Raw genomic sequence first — 19,303 nt, 5'->3', positions numbered from 1 at the left:
GCAAAGGAAAAAAGCAAGAGCTACAATTCACTAAGGAGAGATGGCAACAGAGAAAAAGGCCTATCGTATTAAAACCCGTGCTGAGTAATACACAGGTCTGGCAGTGGCTAACTTCCCATTCTGTGCGACAAAGAAGAATAAACCAACTGCACCAGGAATGTACACAGGGACTCTGACTAGCTGAAGAAGGGGGAGGTGCCAGATGTCTAAAACAAGCTATTGGTGTTGACTAAGAAAAAAAAGGAGACTTCATTGCTAAACATTGACAATATGTATAGGCCTGAGATCAATTCCTTGAACTTAACTGTAAAATTACCCTTTTTATATACAGGTGGTTTCCACGCTGATGCAAGATATATTAAAATCATACAAAATGATACACTTCAACCCTTGAAAATCATCCCCTTATGATAACTATTAGATAACGGTCATTTGACTTAAGAGAATGAAGACTCTATGAGTCCTCTTGGCTCACTGAAAACACACATTAAATGCACGTTGAGAAAGTTCAAGCAAATGGAAGGGGTTTGGTGACTTTTGGTATAGCAATGTCTCGCCGGAACTAGGCTCCCGGGAGCCGAGTACAGTTCCAGTCTTGCTTTTATTAATCTACTTGACTCTAGATGGCATACCTAATTCTCACTAAGCAAAAGAGAAACCAATAAAATGGCAAAGAGCTGCAAAAGGCTTATTACTACCTCTCCAATGTTAGGAGCATGGCGAGGCAAGATAATGCAAGAATTGTTTACATGCCTGATCTCAGAGTGAATCACAGAACCTTGCTGGGTAAACTTGGGCTCTAATTTATTCCCATATAGCACAACCTTGAAAAATTTACATAAACTCACTGTATATCAGTTTTCCCAGCTACAAAATGGGAAAATATTCAAACCTCCCTTTTTTATGCAAGTTTTTTCTGTAGCTACCTGGAAAAAAGTGCTCCTCAGAAGAAAATAAATTGCATATTACTCAGCCTTATAAAGAAAGGACATTCTGCCACAGGCTATAGCACAGATGATCATGACGATATTATGCTAGGTGAAAAAGCCAGGTACAAAATGACAAATATGGCATGAGTCCACTTATATGAGGTACCCAGAGTAATCAAATTCATAGAGACAGAAAAAAACGGTGGCGGCCAAGGGCTGGAAGAGGGGACAATGGGGAATTAGTGTTTAACGGGTACAGAGTTTCAGTTATGCAAGATGGAAAGAGTTCTGGAAACTGGTTGCACAACAATGTGAATGTGTGTAATACTCTGCTGAATTGCACACTTCAAATGGTTAAGATGGTACAATTTTATGTTTTGCATTTTTACCACCTTTAAAGGTTTAAAAAATAAATAAGTAAAATGCACAATAAGCCTAGCACCATGCCTAGCGTGATCATGTAGACGTGATCAGTCTACAAGTACTAAAGACAGGAATGAAGAAGACTCTTCATGTAAGACAGATGAGATCTGATCTGACTGGCATACCACCACTGAGGGATCTTTAAACATTTCCAGAAAGTGACCCAGCATGGTACAATGAGGAAGGAACCACAAATGATAGTTGTCAATGAGTTATCTCCTCTGCCAAGCTCTAGCCCTCACAGGGACCATTTCCTTCTGAGAATCGAGCAACAGACATCTCATGCAGGCTGTGCAGTCACACAAGGTAAGGAAAGACAGCTTCGTGCCAGCTGAGAGAGCCTCTGCTGGGGGACAGTGGCAGGCATGTCCCTGGGGAAAGGGGCTGCAGTACGAGGGACACAGACTCGTACGTGTCCTTCCGCAGCCATTTGGGTGCCACTTTGCAATTTAGCAGCTTTGGCAGCTTACTGATATAATCAAGGAAGTTCCAGTGTTCCGGTATTGTGCTCCTTGACAACACAGAGTTGTTTCCAGAGGAATCTGGAAGATATCCATTAGTAAGTCAGAAGACATTCTGATGAGTCCCGTTTATTCACCTGCCCTAAACTTACTGACCCCCATCACCAGCAGGTGCATTGATGGCCATGGTGCAAAGACAAACATATCTTGCTCTTTCACCCTTCAAGTCTAGGGAAGGGACAGAAGGCAGGCCACCAGGTCACAGTTCATTTAGGAATGTTGTATTTTCATGATGTGTTTTGATGTTAGATAACTCTAATTAAGGAAAGACTCATTCATGGGGTTGGAACATGGAGCTTTCTCTCTCCCAGGGGCTACAAATACAGTTAAAAAATAGAATAAGTACACATTGGGCACTTGTCAACTAAACCCAGAGGAAGGAGTGGTCAAAAATCCTGGAGGAATTGAACTAGCCTTCAAAGAACAGATTACTTTTGGACTAGGTCAGGTTTGGGAGGAGGGAAATAGGATATATTCTAGCCAAGGTAAGGTCTTGTAAAAAAACAAAGGTGCGTGAAAAAAAATTATATCTGAACAATGATGAGAAGATACTCTTGCTAGGACGTATGTGTGTGTCAGGGGGGAGGGGGGGTGATGAGGCTGGAGAAGTAGCTTTGAATCATGTTGACAACCCTGAATATTACTCCTACTTAGGTAGTCTGGCTTTGTCTTGCAGGTTTTAGAAATATAACTTCTTAGGTGGCAGACAGGCCAGAATGATTATTTAGACAGGAGGACCATTTAAAAGGCTATTACAATAGATTAAACAAAAGTGGAGATGACTCCAACTAAATGTGTCAGTGACATTAAGAGTTCAAGTATAAGGAGAAGCAAAGAGGAGAGCAAAGGAAAACGCCAGCTTGTGTGACTATCGGTTATAAGGATTACTGGAAGAAGCAGAGGACTAGCGGACGATCATGTCTGCAGCTAGAAATACTTTGCATGTAAATTCAGTTTCCTCATTCATAAATGAGAATAAATAATAAATGATTCAACTGGATCTTGGAGTCGATGGGAGGATTAAATGATAAAATAAATATAAAGAACATATTACTATTATTTCTGCGTAGATTGGTGGTAGTATGCACCTGGAGAGAACCCAGGCCCAAAGAGAAACATTTGGGAGCTCTTGGTACATGAGTTATGGCCGGTAGTGCTGAAGGTCATAAGCTTGGTCATCCCGGGATAAGATGTCCTGTCATCCAGGACTAGACCCCGTGCGCACAAACATGAGTACGTGAGGCACTGGGCTGGAGGCCATCAAAGAGGACTCTGAACGAATGATCCAAATATGGGAATCTGGAGAAAATGGTATGATGGAAAAATGACAAGCAGTAAATAACCAGAAGTGCCTATTCTTCCCAGAAGCTGGTAGGATGAGAGCTGGTAGGGGTGGATTTGAACACTTAGGAGTTCAAGAGCGCCTGCAGCAAAAGTCAGTCCAGTGAAGGGGATGGGTGGAGGCTGTCACAGTTCATGTAGCATGTAGCAATGTTGTATTTTCATGATGTATTTTTTGATGTTAGATAATTCTAATTAAGGAAAAATTCATTCATGGAGTGGAACACTGAGAATTTACTCTCTCCCAGGGGCTACAATTTTTCTTCTTTATTTAATTTGAAGAACAGAGGGCCTTGTGAATCATTCTGAGAGAAAATTGCTGCTGGTAGGATTCGTTGATATATTTTTTCATGGAGAAAAGAACACTAGGTTTGGAGGAAGGAGGGAAGAGCCAATGTGAACAAAATATAAAGCCCCACAAACAAAATAAGGAACTTTCTATAGCAATGCAGAAAGTAGTACCAGGCCAGCACTGCCAGAGAACAGAGTGAGTGCCTTCGAGACTCTACACCCATCTGGCAAGGGCCATTAAGGACACGTATCTGCAAGCACTTTACAACATAACCACTCTTACCTTTCTTTTGATATCAGTGAACTGGGAAAACATTAAAGACCAATAAAACGACAGCTCCAGGATGTAATAGTAGTGAAGGTCAGTTGTGAGTGGCTGAGGATCAAAGAAAAAAAGGAAAGATTAATAGTTAATGGGAAACCAATTTGTGTCCCAAACATCTTAAGCTCAGTACTGAAAAGTGACATGGTCTTGCACCTCTACAAATTCTAGCCCCGTTCTCTCTGTGGAGAAGAAGGGCTTTGAAGCATGCCTCTAATCCGCAGCTTGATGGCATTAAATTTTGTTTCATCCTCAACCAAAAAAGTGTCAGTGAGTATGAACATTTGTTACCCAATTCACTATTTATTTTAACAACAGGATTTATGGTTCCTTGACATAAGTATCTGTAAGATTCCTCAGGCAACCTGAAAAACAAAAAAACAAAAAACAAAAACCCCACATACACAAAAAGAATAACCCTGGAAAGTGCTGTGAGATTCCATAGTACAGGAGCAAGGGAGGTAGCTGATAGAAACTGGGGTGCCAGTTGGGTCACGGAGGCAGAGTTTCAAGTTCTGCATTAATCAGAGCTTTCTCGTTATTAGGAAATGTTCTGTACATTGCGAATATCAAAAAGGATAATTCAAAAATATTTCTTAAGACAGAGAGGGACAAAAAAGGCTGCCAAGAAATACCAGGCTAGGCCCCCAGTCAGGAAATCTGAGATCATGTCTCAGCTCCACAGCTCAGTAGGTATAAAATTTGGGCCTTAGTTTACTTTTTGTAAAATGGAGCTGACACCTACCTTAGAGGTCCAGGAATGGAGAGAGGCTCAGAGAGGCAGAAGTCAAGAATATTTATTTTGTTTATCGAGCTATAACAAAATGTCTTACTTTACCAGAATGAATGAAAGACCTTTGAAATGCATCATCTCCATGCTACCCACAATGTAACAGTATATACAGTAACTACAATTGAAACGCTAATGCTTTGTGAACCAACAGCAGCATAACAAATGACTTTCATGAGAAGCTGGCACTCACTCAACTACTACTTTCACCAACTTTATGCACTGGCACTAAAGAAAACAGTTGTCCCTCCCACTGATCTTTGGCAACAGTAAGGGGACAGGATACTGTCCCACCAGCAATCCCAAGCTCTGAGAGACAATGAGCATCAGTGAGTTTATCAAACTCAGCACCACCCTGGAGAGAATATATTTTCCACTGAATCGTCCTTTTAAAATTTGCAGGCATTAGCAATAAGGGATAGGTATTCAGGTCAGACATATGGCAGCAATGAATCTAGAAAATAGGGCACTGGCTTCAGGTCCCTTGGAGTCAAGGTTAAATTTCAGTTTTAATGAGATTTCCTGCACTACCACCTGGAAAAAGCCATGGAGGGGTATGAAGACAAGTAGAGTACATCTAGAAACCACAGAGTTCATAAGAGAGCATCATTATTGCAAAACTACCATATTCATGGAGTGCTCTGCAGCTGACAAAGCTTACCTACATGTTAATTTCTTTGACTCTCATAAAAATTCTACAAAATTAGTACCATCATTTTCTAGGTGGTATAGCTGACAGGCAATTGCCATCAGTTAGTTTGGGTTGAAAGGTCAATCACAGGTCTTTCAGCTAGTGAGGCTCTGTGACTACCATGTTTAGGGATTCTCATTCCCAAATTGGGATCTTGAAGACAAACTAAACTGGCCCAGCTAAAGACCACTTTTCGTTATTTTAAACTTAAAATATACACATGTATAAAAAATCATCATATAATAAATTACATATATACTCAGACACAAGGAGCAGTGTGCCTTTAATAAAATTGCAACGGACCACTACTCGCATCTAAATATCTGTCCAGTTATTTAATATACATGCTAAAGACATAATAAATATGCTTCATGAGCATATTTAAGCCCTAAGACTGACTCTGAACTGTAATCTATGTATTTATGGAGACATAGCTACCCACAATGCACTTTAATTACATACATAATAGTTACATGTTGTTCAATTTTTTCCCCACACATACAAAAAGAAAGAGCTGATTTTTTTTTTTATTAGAATATGGTGTTTATCAAAGATGACCACTGTTCCTATAAGAGAGCATGAATTGGTCCTAGATTTTGGGGGCTAATGTCAAATTATTCATTTATAAGCAATGATGTCTTATCAGCAGAAGACAGTCTTGAAATGAATCCCAACACACAGTAGCTTTGCTTCTATACTAATGATGTTTCTTATTTTTTATTTCATTATTTTTTTATTGTTTTATTTGTTTTATTTTATTTTTAAGTAATCTCTATAACCAACATGGGACTTGAATTTACAATCCCGAAATCAAGAGTCACATGCTCTACAAACTGAGTCAGGCAGGCACCCTAATGTTTCTAATTTTTAAACATAACTATCTACCAGACCTTCAAATTTTCATGTTAAATCTCTAGTTTTGTCTGTGAAACGGTCAGCAACTACAATTTTGGGCCCCTGTCCCAGCAACTAATTATCCCAGAAAAAAGCAATTCCTTAGCTCCAGCCATAAACGTGAAAGTTATTTCAGACTATGTTATAGTTATAAAGAAGCATGGCTATTACATTTGATGTGACATTTGTCTCAATGTTGTTCATAGGACAGAATTTACCTCCTAAATGCAGTGGATTAGAGCAGCTGCCACACCAACATGCGAGTTATAGTTTCTAGGAGGCTTTGATGTGCTTTTATAAATAGAATTCTAGATATATTTGGATTTTTCCACTCAGTATACCATTACAGGACACAAACAGAGGTGTAATGACAACATCCCAAGTAGTTAAGATGGTAAAACAGCAGTTGAGCCTGAGAATTGCAATTGTGCACAGTAAGTGATTGGTTTCGACGTTGCTTCAGTCTCTAACAGAAAGCCCTGGAAAGTTTGGCTTTCTCTAACCATGTCCTATTGCTTGTTTACATTCTTTTCTAATCTGAATAAACTACATGAAAGAGATGAAAATGCAAACTGGAATTCCATTTCAGTGTGTCCTTAGCCCTGAACCAGCCCAAGGAGTTTCCAAACCAGTCCCTAGCCTGTTGCAACACTGAGTGTAACAAAGATACAGAGCATGCTTGCTCCCAGTAACTTTATACACACCAAAAAGACCAAATGCCCCTAAAAAGACAACCCAAGGAACGAATGGCAAAGTCAAAAATCCAAGGTGCCTATCATAACGTATGTCCCTGTATCTTGTCACCAAAATACATCGCTGTATTTGATTCTTTTATATAACATATTTCAATTAAACTAGAAATTCTAGAAATTTTTCAGTTAAGAAATTACTAGAAGAAAAGACCCAGAGATGATATTCAGATGGTAACTGATCTGAGGAACACAACACATGCTAATATTGTATTCATGGACAGAGGCAAAGGTATGTTGGGGGTGGGGATCTGAAATGCTGCCTTCCTGGGATATAATTTTCATCTCATATTTGATGATGGTTTAAGTCTAGTGTAATGATACAAGCCCATTTTTCTATCCTCAAGGAAATGGTGCTTGATTTACATATTTAGAGGTGGCTCTTAAGTCCACAAAGTGACCTGAACTCCGTGTGCTTGCCATCCAGATAGACTCCTGCCGGCCTCAGGTCTTCAGGCTCTCCGCAGTCATTAGACGTAGATAGCTGTTAGAAGCAGGAATCGCCCAACTATCGAACTGACTGTATCTCACTCTTCAGCAAATGCACCTTCCAGCTTATTCCATTTGCTAAAGCAATTGAGCTTTGATTCTGAACTTCACTGAGAATGCAAGCTACTTCCCTTAACTAGGCTAAGTCTGTATCAAGCAGCAGAGGTGGGGGCAGGGGCCTAAAATCATGAGCCTGACCTAAGGAAGATACTCTGCATGTGTAAATCTCCTTACCTGATAGGGGTAGTTGTACCAGCAGTGCCTTGTATTCCACAACCAGGGCGTCTGAAAAAAAAGACAAACACGTTTTACATGTTTTGGAAATGAAGCAGGATAAGAGATGCTTATGACAGATTTCTTGTCCCCAATACTTCGGGATTTCAATAATCTACCTGTATGAGAACTGAAGTACTCTAACTAGAATTAGGATATTAAAGCAATTAGTATTCCATTATACATGCTCTCTGGGTAATCTTCTAAACTCAACCGGTAGTGATGTAGGAAAGACGTGAGGGTTTGAAGCCCATGGCCAAGAAAGAATTCTTGAGACGTCTTTGGTGCAAAAAGGTGGTTTTATTAAAGCACGGAGACAGGACCCGTGGACAGGAAGAGCTGCACTGGGGTAATGAGGAGTGGCTGATTATATACTTTCAAGTTGGGAGGGGGTTAGGGATAGCTTAAGTCTCCAAGGAATTTTGGAAGCAAGGTTTCCCGGACCTTGAGGGGGCTAGCTGTTGTTGGGAAGAGGTCATTTATTACCGTCTAATAAAACCTTAGTCATGAGACTCTTCAGATGTATATCGGTGGGCCATATGCTTGAGGGATCATTGCCAACACAAGGAAGTTTCCAAAAGAATTTTTACATGTTAAAGCAGGCTTATAGGATCCTGGGGAGGTGGGGGGGAATTGGGCTAGGATTGCCTTTTGCCTTTAGCAAAGTGTCAACATGGAGGCAGTTGAGTCCCTAGAGGAAGGTCACTCTGCCTGTTTCAGGACTTGCCAATGGGCTGTAGGTAGTAAGGAAATTTAATAATTTTTCTTCTGCCTTTATTTCCCACATCAGTAGTATTTCAGGCTACCTCTGGGAGGGAGTCCCCACTGGTGCTTTTCTGTATTTTGCTGGTTACATGGACACCTTCCTACTATGTAACCAGCCTCTGAAGCAGAGCCTTTTAGGGGGTCTCACTTAGACCAGAAGCAAATCATCAATCTCACTATTATCAATAAACAATGCTGACAGTTGGTGCAAACTACTCTGAAACTCCTCCAACCCAACGTTGCAAAGCAACATTATCAATCAGTCCTTTCATGCTTTGATGACCAGTGGTTAAGTAACAGGCAGGGATACTGATTTCAGTAGAACAGCCCAGACTAATTCCAGGCCTGAGGGAATTAACCCCCACAGCACACGCCACTCCCCAACTCATGGTCAAGGTCTTTTAAAGACAAAACAATCACTCTTAATTTGACACCAATCACTTGCCTTACAACACTGTAAAATCAAACAGAACAGCGAAGGGTACACACAGATTCCAAACATTTCTAGGAAGCGGGGAGAGACGTATAAATTTAAACAGGCTGCTGAAAAATCCATTGATACCAGCACAAACTCTCTCATATTACTGGATTAACTTTATCATTCCTTTGTATCTCTGACCTACAGTTATCAGCATTTTGTGGCATTTGTCTAGATGCATTTGGTATACATCTGTATGTTTCTTACTGAGAAACATCATCTATCCTTCACCCAGTCCTTGTTTATGCATCTCGAAATGATATTATCACTGAAAGATTCATGTTAGATATATTTTTACAGACCTAACCTCCTTCCTTACCCTGTCCCAGACCCTATGAGACTAAAAGTTGCTGCTGGCTGCGGTAGGGTAAAGTACTTGTCTCCCTAAGAGCCACAGAGACCCTGTCACCCCATCCTCCTCCTCATCAGCCCTGCACTGAGGAGGAAGATGACGATGCTGGTGAATATTTGCTCAGTCATCCTATGTCCATACGCTAATTTTTTTTAGGGTTTTTCTCCATGATCTGTTATTTACTTAGCCAATTAAAAAGTTGTTTAGCTCAAGACTGCCCCATACACTTTTAAAGGCTCTCGCATATGCACTCATTTTATCCTTACAATAACTAGTAGTATTTGCTTCATTTTATACATAGGTAAAGTGAGGCCCTGAGTCTGGAAATAACTCTCCAGGTTAAAGAGCTAGGCAGTCTCAGAGCCGGAAATCAAACTCACTCTCTGGTCTCAAACCCAAATGTGACTATGGTGCCCCCGGTCTCTGAGTCTAATAAAAACTGAACCAGGCCTTGGTTTAGGGAGTCAGACTGAATAAAAAGCCACTCTCCGCCCTAAACCATTCTCCTTTCATTAAAGCACTACTGCTTCGCCTTCCTTTTTCCTGGCTTTGCCGCTGGTTACCTGTTCAGTGACATACACACCATGGAGCCTCACTGCATGTAACATCCCGGGCACCTGAGCTATATGCCCGTCTGTCTCCTCCATTTCTCTCACCCGTAACCTTGATGTGTATTACTGACCTAGCCCACAGAGCGCTTGTGATGATCAGATGAGAGCATGTATAAAAATACTTCGGAGGCTTCAAAAGTTTAATGTGTTGTTGTCACAGTCATACAAACACATGTCCTTCGAGGAAGACACAGAAAATAATGAAAAATAAAGTGTATTTTCATTGCTATTAACATTTCATGTATAGCCCAAATTGGGTCTTTTTTTCTCTTTAATACAGATATAAACATATATAGATTTATTTTTAATCAATAAATTAAACACACGTACATACATAATTTTTAAATGTGGGTATGACATATCAAATCTACTTTAAAGTATAGTACAAATGTTAGTTTTTACCTTTTTTCTGATAAAGCTGTTTATTATTTCAACAATTAGTTGAAAGTCCAGGGAGGGGAATGTGGGGGGGGTATGTTCTATGCATATGTTTATGCCCCCAGCACCTAGTTCAGCATTCATTTACTGAACGCTAATGAAAAGGAATAGAGAATTCAATGCAAGGCCTGTGACAAACCTCGCAGCATTTTTCCGAATCTATCAGTCCCAAGCCTACAGGGCATGTGTGTGCTTGCCTCTAAAGATGCAGTGGGAATCTCTCCCACTGCGGCCACTCCTTCCAGTCACAGGAAGGAGAACAAACGTCTGACTCCCAGTGACCTAGAAAAATCCATTATTTAGAGCTTTCCTTCCTCTGTGAATTTCTTGGCTTCTCTGGCTTTTTCCTCACACACAGGCTCTTCCCTGTGTGCCTCAGATGTACACCACCTAGATCTGTTTCTATTACATGCTGAAACTTGACTGACCTGCAGAAATATGGGCTGAGTCTCTGTCTCTCGGTGGACCCCGCCCACCTGAGACAGGAACAAAAGGCTTGGATATCCTGAATGTGATGGAGCTGGCAGAGCCCTAGCTCAGCCTGCAAGCTTATTTGCCAAACAATTTAATGAGAAGTTCTTTTACATGCATGTTTACACACACCTCTCACTTTGACAACACTCGACGTGAATATCCCTTCTATATGCATATCACGTGTTTCTAGGATCTCATGTTATGTGCCTCCTCAACCCTATGAGACAGGTAGCACAAATACAAATGTCATCTTTCTCAATTACAGATTAGAAACCTTAAGTCCATGAGAAGGCGATTTTCTCAATTTTTTATAGTTCAACACTGGTGTATGAATTTGAATTAACTGCTTATAATTTAATTTATTATGGATAACTTCCTTTATTTGAATTGATACCATGAAGCTATCTTTTCTTAAAATCAATTTATCAATTTTTCCCTTTTCCATGCTTCTAGGTATCATTTTTAGAATCATTTTCACATATATTTGATATTAAAATCTGCATATTCCATCACACGAAGTAAAGAATTCAAAACATAAAAAGCTGAATTATTTACATATCAAAAAGACAACACTGGTGATTTTTAAAAATACACTGAAAACCATCAGTTTAGAATGACAGGCCTAGCATCTTCCTTAATAATAATAATAATAATAATAATAATAATAATAATAATAATAATCTGGGCTTAGAATAGTACATGGCAATTCAAGCCCATTTTCCAGAAATAGATATGCTTTTTAAACATGGCATTACAATATCAAGCCATATTTTCAAGATTGGAAAATCTAAAAACCCAAGGAGTCTCCAATCTTGTCATTCTGGTACCTTAAGATTCACATTATTCCCTGTCACACACATACACTTAAATCATGTTATGAAAGACTTCACAGATTTCAAAGTATTTTATACATATGATCTTATTTAATTTCTACAACAACACTGTAAGTGCTCAAACTGCCAGCAGATATCATAAGAGACAACATGCTGGCTTAGAGCTTCTCAAACTGTTAAAGTGCAGGTTCTGATTGAGTAGGTCTGGCTTGGGGCTGACATTCTACATTTTTAACAAGCTTCTAGACAATACAGATGGGCCTGGGACCATGTTTTGAATAGTAAGGTGGGCAGAGAAAGTAAGGTGACCCCATCTTCTTGGTATTAGGCACCCTGCTAAGCCCTTTGTTCAAATATTCCACAATATAATGTTGGTTGAATGAATTAATGAATTATTTGTAATGTTTATAATAAACAATTTGAGGCAGAAATGGCTAGTAGGGGAGCGTACGCGAGAAGGCTGGCGGTTGGCGGGCCACCTGCACGGGGGAGCAGGCAGACTCGCGGACGGCNAAAATGGCTAGTAAAACAATGCTTAGCTAGAGACATTGCTTCTCAACCAACCTCCCTATTTGATATAACCACTATCTAAGCTCTGGTAGGAGGGATGTGAGCAGATTTATGTGTGCCACTGCACGATGGTGCCCCTAAAAGTTCATGTGAACGAGTTCCTCTCATCCTTTCTCCATTCCTACTGGAGGGAGTTCATGAAAACTGGAGCAATCACCTGGGACCCTGACATCTGTTTCTGTGGAGATTGGTGTCAGAGGGCTCCTACCAGCCCCAGTCTGCTTCCCTCTCGATTATATGTGTGAGATGGACAAATTCCTAACATTTTTCTCATATCTAAGCTACTGGGTTGTCTTTAAAAACATATATATATATACATACACACATATATTCCAGCATAGCCTGTATTCTCACTAATATACACATCAAGGCAAGTATCATTAATCATTTTATAGACAAAAGCAATCTCAAAGAGGTACCATAATTTTATATATATATATATATATATTATATATATATATATATTCCTGCATAGCCTGTATTCTCACTAATATATGCATCAAGGAAAGTCTCATTAATTATTTTATAGACAAATAAGCAATCTCAAAGAGGTACCATAATTAATTGAAGACTACACAGCTGATAAGTAGAAAAACTAAGATTCGAATGCAGGCCAGCCAGATCCTTCCACTTTATCTTCCCTGTGGTAGGTACTCTGGGTACAAAGAATGGGTAAGGAAAGAAAACGCCATGGGCATTTGAAATTATTACCCCAGTTGAGTTATTACATTAAAAAAATTGAATTTCGAGTTAGAAAGGGCCTCCAAATCCTGTCTAATCTATAAAAGAACCCACATGTAAAGATGGGTAATCAGGCCTCTCCCTTTAAAAAAAAGAGCTCCATGTTTATCCATCACTGACAAGATCCCTCGAGCTTACTTCCCAATTTTTTCTTTGTCAACAGAAATTATATCAATTCATGTTTGTTTTGGGATCTGTTATGAACTGAATTGTGTTCCCCCCAAAATTCATATGTCGAAGCCCTAAAAACGCAAGGTGATTGTATCTGGAGATAGGGCTTTCAGCAGGTGATTAAGGTTAACTGAGATCATGAGGATGAGATCATAACCCTATACTGAAAGGACTGGTGGCCTTATAAGAAGAAGAGGTGAGAGATCTCTTTCTCTTTTTCTCTCATGCTCAAAGGAAAGGCCACGTGATGACAGCAGTGGGAAGATGGCCATCAGGAAGACAGGCAAGCCAGAAAGAGAGCCCTCAGCAGAAACCTAAGCCTGCTACACCATGATCTGGAACTCCCAGCCTCCAGCAGTGTGAGGTTTAAGCTATCTAGTCTCTGGTATTCTGTAGTGACAGCCAGAGCTAACACAGCACCTTAGGACAATTTTTCATACGTGCTTAACAGCTGTTAAACTCCACATCAACTAATTTCAACTTAAGAAGACTCGGGAAACATCTGAACAAAACCGAGACAGACCATAATGCTGTGAATAAGAAATGACTTCTAACACTGTCCACCTAAACCACAATGTATGATGGGATTTTTCGTTATATTGTGCACACCTGCTGTCAGACAACGTCACGTGAGACACAAGTCCGCAGCAAGCCTATCCATCAATAACATGGTGTCTCACGACGGGCTTCCGTGGCTCTCCTTCCCCCGAGCAAACCCAACCCCAGCACCAGGATGGAGGTCAGAAGTGCTGTGGGGGGCAGGGAGGGGGGTCGTCCCATAGTCCTCATCTGCATTTTGACCATATACGTTAAGACGTGTGTATAACTATTGATTTTTTTTTTTTTTTAAAGAGAAAAGTAGAGAAGCCTTTTTAAGGGTCAGGAGATGTGTTCTTTTATCTGCTGCTCTGTAGAGGTTTCATCATGAACGGAACTAACAAAAATAGGTGAGATTGGATCATCTTACCTTACCATCTAGGTTTGGTCTTATATTTGTTTTTTTAAAGTTCCATCTGACATACTCCTTAAAAATAATAGTTAAAAACCCCCACCAAATCTACCTTTCAGTTTCAATGCCACCTATCACGAAGATGGATCAATCATCAAAAATCCAGGTGGCTTTGTCCAAGTCTTTTGGACCCTAACATAAACTACAGACTTTGTGTTTATGTGTCGGTGGGAGATTTGATCACAGGACAGACTATGCATGTGCAAAGAGCAGGGGTATATGGAAATCTCTGTATCTGCTCCTCAACCTTACTGAACCAAAAACTGCTCTAAAAATAACTGAAATCTTAAAAAAAAAAAAAAATCAAGGCAAGTAGGCTATCTCAGATCACTCATGCTTCTCATGTCCCTGTAAGCCTAAAGTAACAGAAGAGTTTGAAGCAAAGACCAGAGAAAAGAATACCTGGTTCACCAGGCAAGTGTTAAATGATTACATGTAAATATAAATATACATACACACACATACACTTTTCTTTCAAGAATCAGGAGGTACCTGCAGCTGAAGGAATAGCACTTTGTTTGAATTCATGATTATTTTGATTTAACAAAAGAAGATGAATCACACAAAGTATTAAAGAAATGTTGTTGACTTATCAAAGATGTGAAAGTTGTGTGGGTTTACACCCGAAGACAGCATCTTAGAGGAAAAATTTCATCTTTTCACTCATTCTATCCAAACTCCTTAATGGCTTTCAAAAAGCTCAGCTGCAACAATTAACAGTCAAGGAATACATTCTAAGAGACATACTGGCCTCCACATAGGTTAAGTACCAAATATACAGAGCCTCAGATTGTTTTAAAATTCCGGAAACCTAGATTCCTGAATTACACTGAAACTAATTTCACTGAAACCACCCTGAAAACACTTCACTGAGTGACCCTCAAACCTTGTATCTTTGGCTTATACTGAGGATTTATTGTAAGAAATAAACATGACAAAAGTACTTCCATGTCTGTAATGAATTTATATTAGAAAGGTTACCACTACTTTACCCTAAGTTGAATGTGTAAGTTGCATGATATTTTTCCTTTAAAATTTAACTCAAGGTGAAAAAAATATTTGCTTTCTGTGAATGTTTCCTCTTACCAAATGAGAATTACATGATTGTGGTATTATCTTTTTACCTTGGTTTTGGGAAGCTGAGATTGAATTCTAAAGTTTAGTCACAGCACCTGTGATTGTCTCTTAACATCTTTGCTTATTTTTCCTTTTATGTGCAATTTTTGATGTTAATATCTATATTAATAATGTTATTATATAAACATTGCAAATTCTTTTTAGAAACCTTCAACTGTATGATTTAAATGAATTAATATGAAATCAAATCTATTCAAAATAAGCTATAGTTTTAATACACATTGTAAAATAACTCAGAATGCCATAGAAATATNATTATATAAACATTGCAAATTCTTTTTAGAAACCTTCAACTGTATGATTTAAATGAATTAATATGAAATCAAATCTATTCAAAATAAGCTATAGTTTTAATACACATTGTAAAATAACTCAGAATGCACAGAAATATTTCGGGGCGCCTGGGTGGCACAGCGGTTAAGCGTCTGCCTTCGGCTCAGGGCATGATCCCGGCGTTATGGGATCGACCCCCACATCAGGCTCCTCTGCTATGAGCCTGCTTCTTCCTCTCCCACTCCCCCTGCTTGTGTTCCCTCTCTCGCTGGCTGTCTCTATCTCTGTCGAATAAATAAAATCTTTAAAAAAAAAAAAGAATGCATAGAAATATTTCATGCTTTATGGGTAAAAATACTGATAAATAAATTGTTTGGGATGAAAAGAATGAAGCTAGAAGTCTCTCGGCCTAAGGGTGCTGCTGGTTAGTGGCGAACAGTCTGGGGTGCTCCCCAGAATGCAAGACCGTACCCTTTCCTCTTCCTGGGTCAGTAGATATGTGACTATAAATTTGCAAAGCAGAGTGGTGACCCCTTCCTAGAAGGACCCCCATCTGATTAACTCTGAAAGCTCTTGTAATGTCCAAATGTAATTTAGACTTGACCCCCATGTCATTAAATAAAGAAAGCAGCCTTTTATATTGATCGGGCTTTAAAAAAGATGCTGGTCGTCAAGACCTGGTCAAGCTTGTGCCTTCAGCACATTCAGCAATCAATTTAGAACATAATTTGCAGATCTGCCAAGCATACATAAATAGAAGGATTTCCTTGGAGATGGGCCCCGAGGTCACCAGGTCTTTATGTGGGTTTAGTCACTGAAACAAAGAGAAGAGCAATGTGAGTAGCATTTCCATGTCTTCTAGGACCTTCCAGCCAGTGGTTCTCCACTTTTTCTGCCTCTGCTCAGCTGACGGACTTCACACATACCCCAAAGTGACTGTGGCTGTAATTCTCAAGAGCAGGGAACAGAAAGAATAAAAAAGCCATCCTCTCACGGATTTGGATGTAGACTCTTCCCTACACCCTGTGAGAATCATTACAAAGAGGAATGGACTGATAATAGGAAAAGAAATCAAGAATAAAGAAACCAGATGAAAGAAAGAAAAGAGAAAGAAAATGAGGTGGAAAGACCTAGACGGAGGGGAAAATGGTGAAAATGTCAACACAGGGGGAGAGAAATGTGCAGGCCAGTGTAGAATTTGGGAATGCGACCAATGAGAGTGGCTACTAAGACCAAAATTAGTTAAAAGATAATGTAGAGAAACAATTTATAACATACAGCAATGGATTAGTATCTTTAATATATAAAAAGCCCATAAAAATTGTTTAAAATATTTAAATACTTAATGGGAAAAACAGGGAGAAGATATAAACGGGTAACATACTAAACAAAACTATATGTGACCAAAAACATATATAAAAATTACAGGTTAGAACTAGACAGTATTTTTTTACCTGAGTCTGAAAAATATTTAAAGGGGTCAGCAGTATATAAGGAAATCAACGCCCTACAAACTGGAATAACTTTCCTAAAAAGTCATTGGTCTTTAAAATCAGTATATCCTTTGACCCAAATTTTATTGAAAAAAATGAATTAGATCCATATGTAAGGCATTTGCACATGGATTTCCAGTACAATTCTTTTCCTAGAAATGAGAAATTGAAGTAAATCTGATTGTTCAATAATATGAGGTTGGTATATTCTTAGTTGGGATTTTGTGGGAACAGACCGAGGTGAGGATGTGGGTGGAGGCTGTGATCACATATGGGTGGAGGCTTCCTTCAGAGTATTTACACGTTGATGGTGATATTTCGAGTATATACAAATTATTAATAATTTAATTATAAATTCTCAATTAAGAGAAAGTAGAGAAAAATAATGAGATGAGCAAATAACACAGAATGAATCTTGCATTCATTACAATGATGATCAATCACTTTGCTACTTATTCACCCACTCTCACGATGAAGATTCCCATCAACCTCTTCCTTACCACTTCTAAACCAATTTGCCTCTGGCATAATATCTTGGTGTTAATATTATTGCATCCTTCTCACTCACTTACTCTTTTAAGTATTTAGTGAGTGGCTACCATGAATCAGGCATTCTGCTAGGCATGAAGATACAACAGACAAGTTCTCCGTTCTCTGGAAACCCACCATGTCCTGGAGAAACAAAACAACTACAACAGGCTACAGCAGGGTAAACACAGGATGTAGGGGAACAGTACATAAAAAGACCCCCAGTCCAGGGTTGGAAGGTGAGGGGGGAGAGGGCAGCTCCACTAGGAGGTACCATAGTAGTTGAAGCCAGAAGGCGTGTCTGGCATGCCAGCTCCACCCCTCTGCCCTCCTGCCTCTTGATCAACATTTCAGGCACTCGTTTGCTGGTTTTCTGCCTCCAGAGATCATTTTGTATACACTTTGGTGGGTCTTCCTCTCCATTGAACTCCAGATTATTTGAAAAGTATATAGTCTATGAATTGGTTCTCAATGCTTAAAAAGTTATCTCTGATGTGTGGTTTTTATGTTCTTTGGTGTTGATTTTCCTAACTGTCACCTACTAAGGAGCGTCCTAAGCACAAAGAAGGCAGCAGGATATAGGACAGCACTTACAAATACGAGCACGTGGATCAGAAGAGGTGAGTGATTAAAAAAGTAAACTCATGATTATGAGGCCCCTTCTTGATGTCCACACAATGCTTAGATCCACCTGTCATTTCATTATTGTGTGAGATGCTAACCGTAAACCTCACAAATGCTAGAAAGAGAACAGACTATTGTGGCTGAGAACCGGAATTCAAGCTTCTTTCAACCAGATCCTAGCTGAGTGTGAGTCATTAATCTCCCTGCATAATATTTTCAAATCGAAAAGCTGGCTTTCATGAGTAAGATACAGTTTTGCCAAATAGAAAGAGAACAAAAGCAGGAGCTGGAACCACATGAGAGGGAGAAAGAGAACTCTACTGTTAAGATCCCCTAATGGACATATCTGGAGACATGGTGAGAATCTTCATTTTTTATCCTGTGAAAACATGAATTACTCCAAAAAGTTGGGCTGCACATTGTTGTTCCAATTAGCGACTAATAAAAGGTTAGAGTTTTGTGGGTTGCTCACAAGGATTCATGCAGGACACATACCCACATGCCGCACACCCTCCGAGAGGTGACTAGACCCCACCAGGAATGCAGAGCTGGTAATAAAAGTGTAATTATCACATAAGAAAAATCTTCTCATTCCTATCTTTAACATTTATTCAGGATAGAGAGAAACAATAACATGAAGGTGGAGAAAACATGAAAAGCAAAAAAATGAACTTAATGAAATGTGAGTGAAAATTTGGCCGTTTATTTTTCTCACAAAGACTTGGTTATTCTGACTTGAGTATTCGTAGACATTTTCTTGAAAATGCACACAGTGAGTCTGTTACTTTAAGAAAATCAAATGACAGTATTTGTTGCCAATGATAAAATTCTAGCTTTCAAAGCAAATATTAGCATTTTGGTATTCGTATAGTCTATTATATTCCTAACAGTTTCCCATTAGTTAAAAGTGTCTGAGATCAGTGAAAACATTAAAAAATATATAAATTTTTGGTATTTATAATGACATGCCAACATTTGTAAGATCTGTACCCCTCAGTAAACCAATAACTTCCAAATGACCAGTGCATCAAGTTAAATAGTCAAATGTGGGTAAAAAAGAAAGATAGATCAATGGGCACTAATGTAATCAAGT

The 19,303-nt window shown here is 39.2% G+C and overlaps 1 protein-coding gene across 2 annotated transcripts in view; it reads right to left on the bottom strand.

Moving 5' to 3' along the window:
* The window catches only part of CERS6 (ceramide synthase 6), a 311,818-nt gene that overhangs the window by 70,612 nt on the left and 221,903 nt on the right, over positions 1-19,303 (bottom strand). For both annotated transcript variants that reach the window (XM_019796708.2, XM_002916510.4), the window contains exons 5-6: positions 7,675-7,725; positions 3,789-3,881 (exon numbers count right to left, since the gene is read on the bottom strand). In XM_019796708.2, the coding sequence (XP_019652267.1) occupies positions 3,789-3,881; positions 7,675-7,725 (144 nt within the window). The remainder of the gene's footprint in view (positions 1-3,788; positions 3,882-7,674; positions 7,726-19,303) is intronic.

Source organism: Ailuropoda melanoleuca, chromosome 2, assembly GCF_002007445.2.
Source record: "Ailuropoda melanoleuca isolate Jingjing chromosome 2, ASM200744v2, whole genome shotgun sequence".
Lineage (NCBI taxonomy): Eukaryota > Metazoa > Chordata > Mammalia > Carnivora > Ursidae > Ailuropoda > Ailuropoda melanoleuca.
This window is presented reverse-complemented; position numbering and strand designations above follow the sequence as displayed.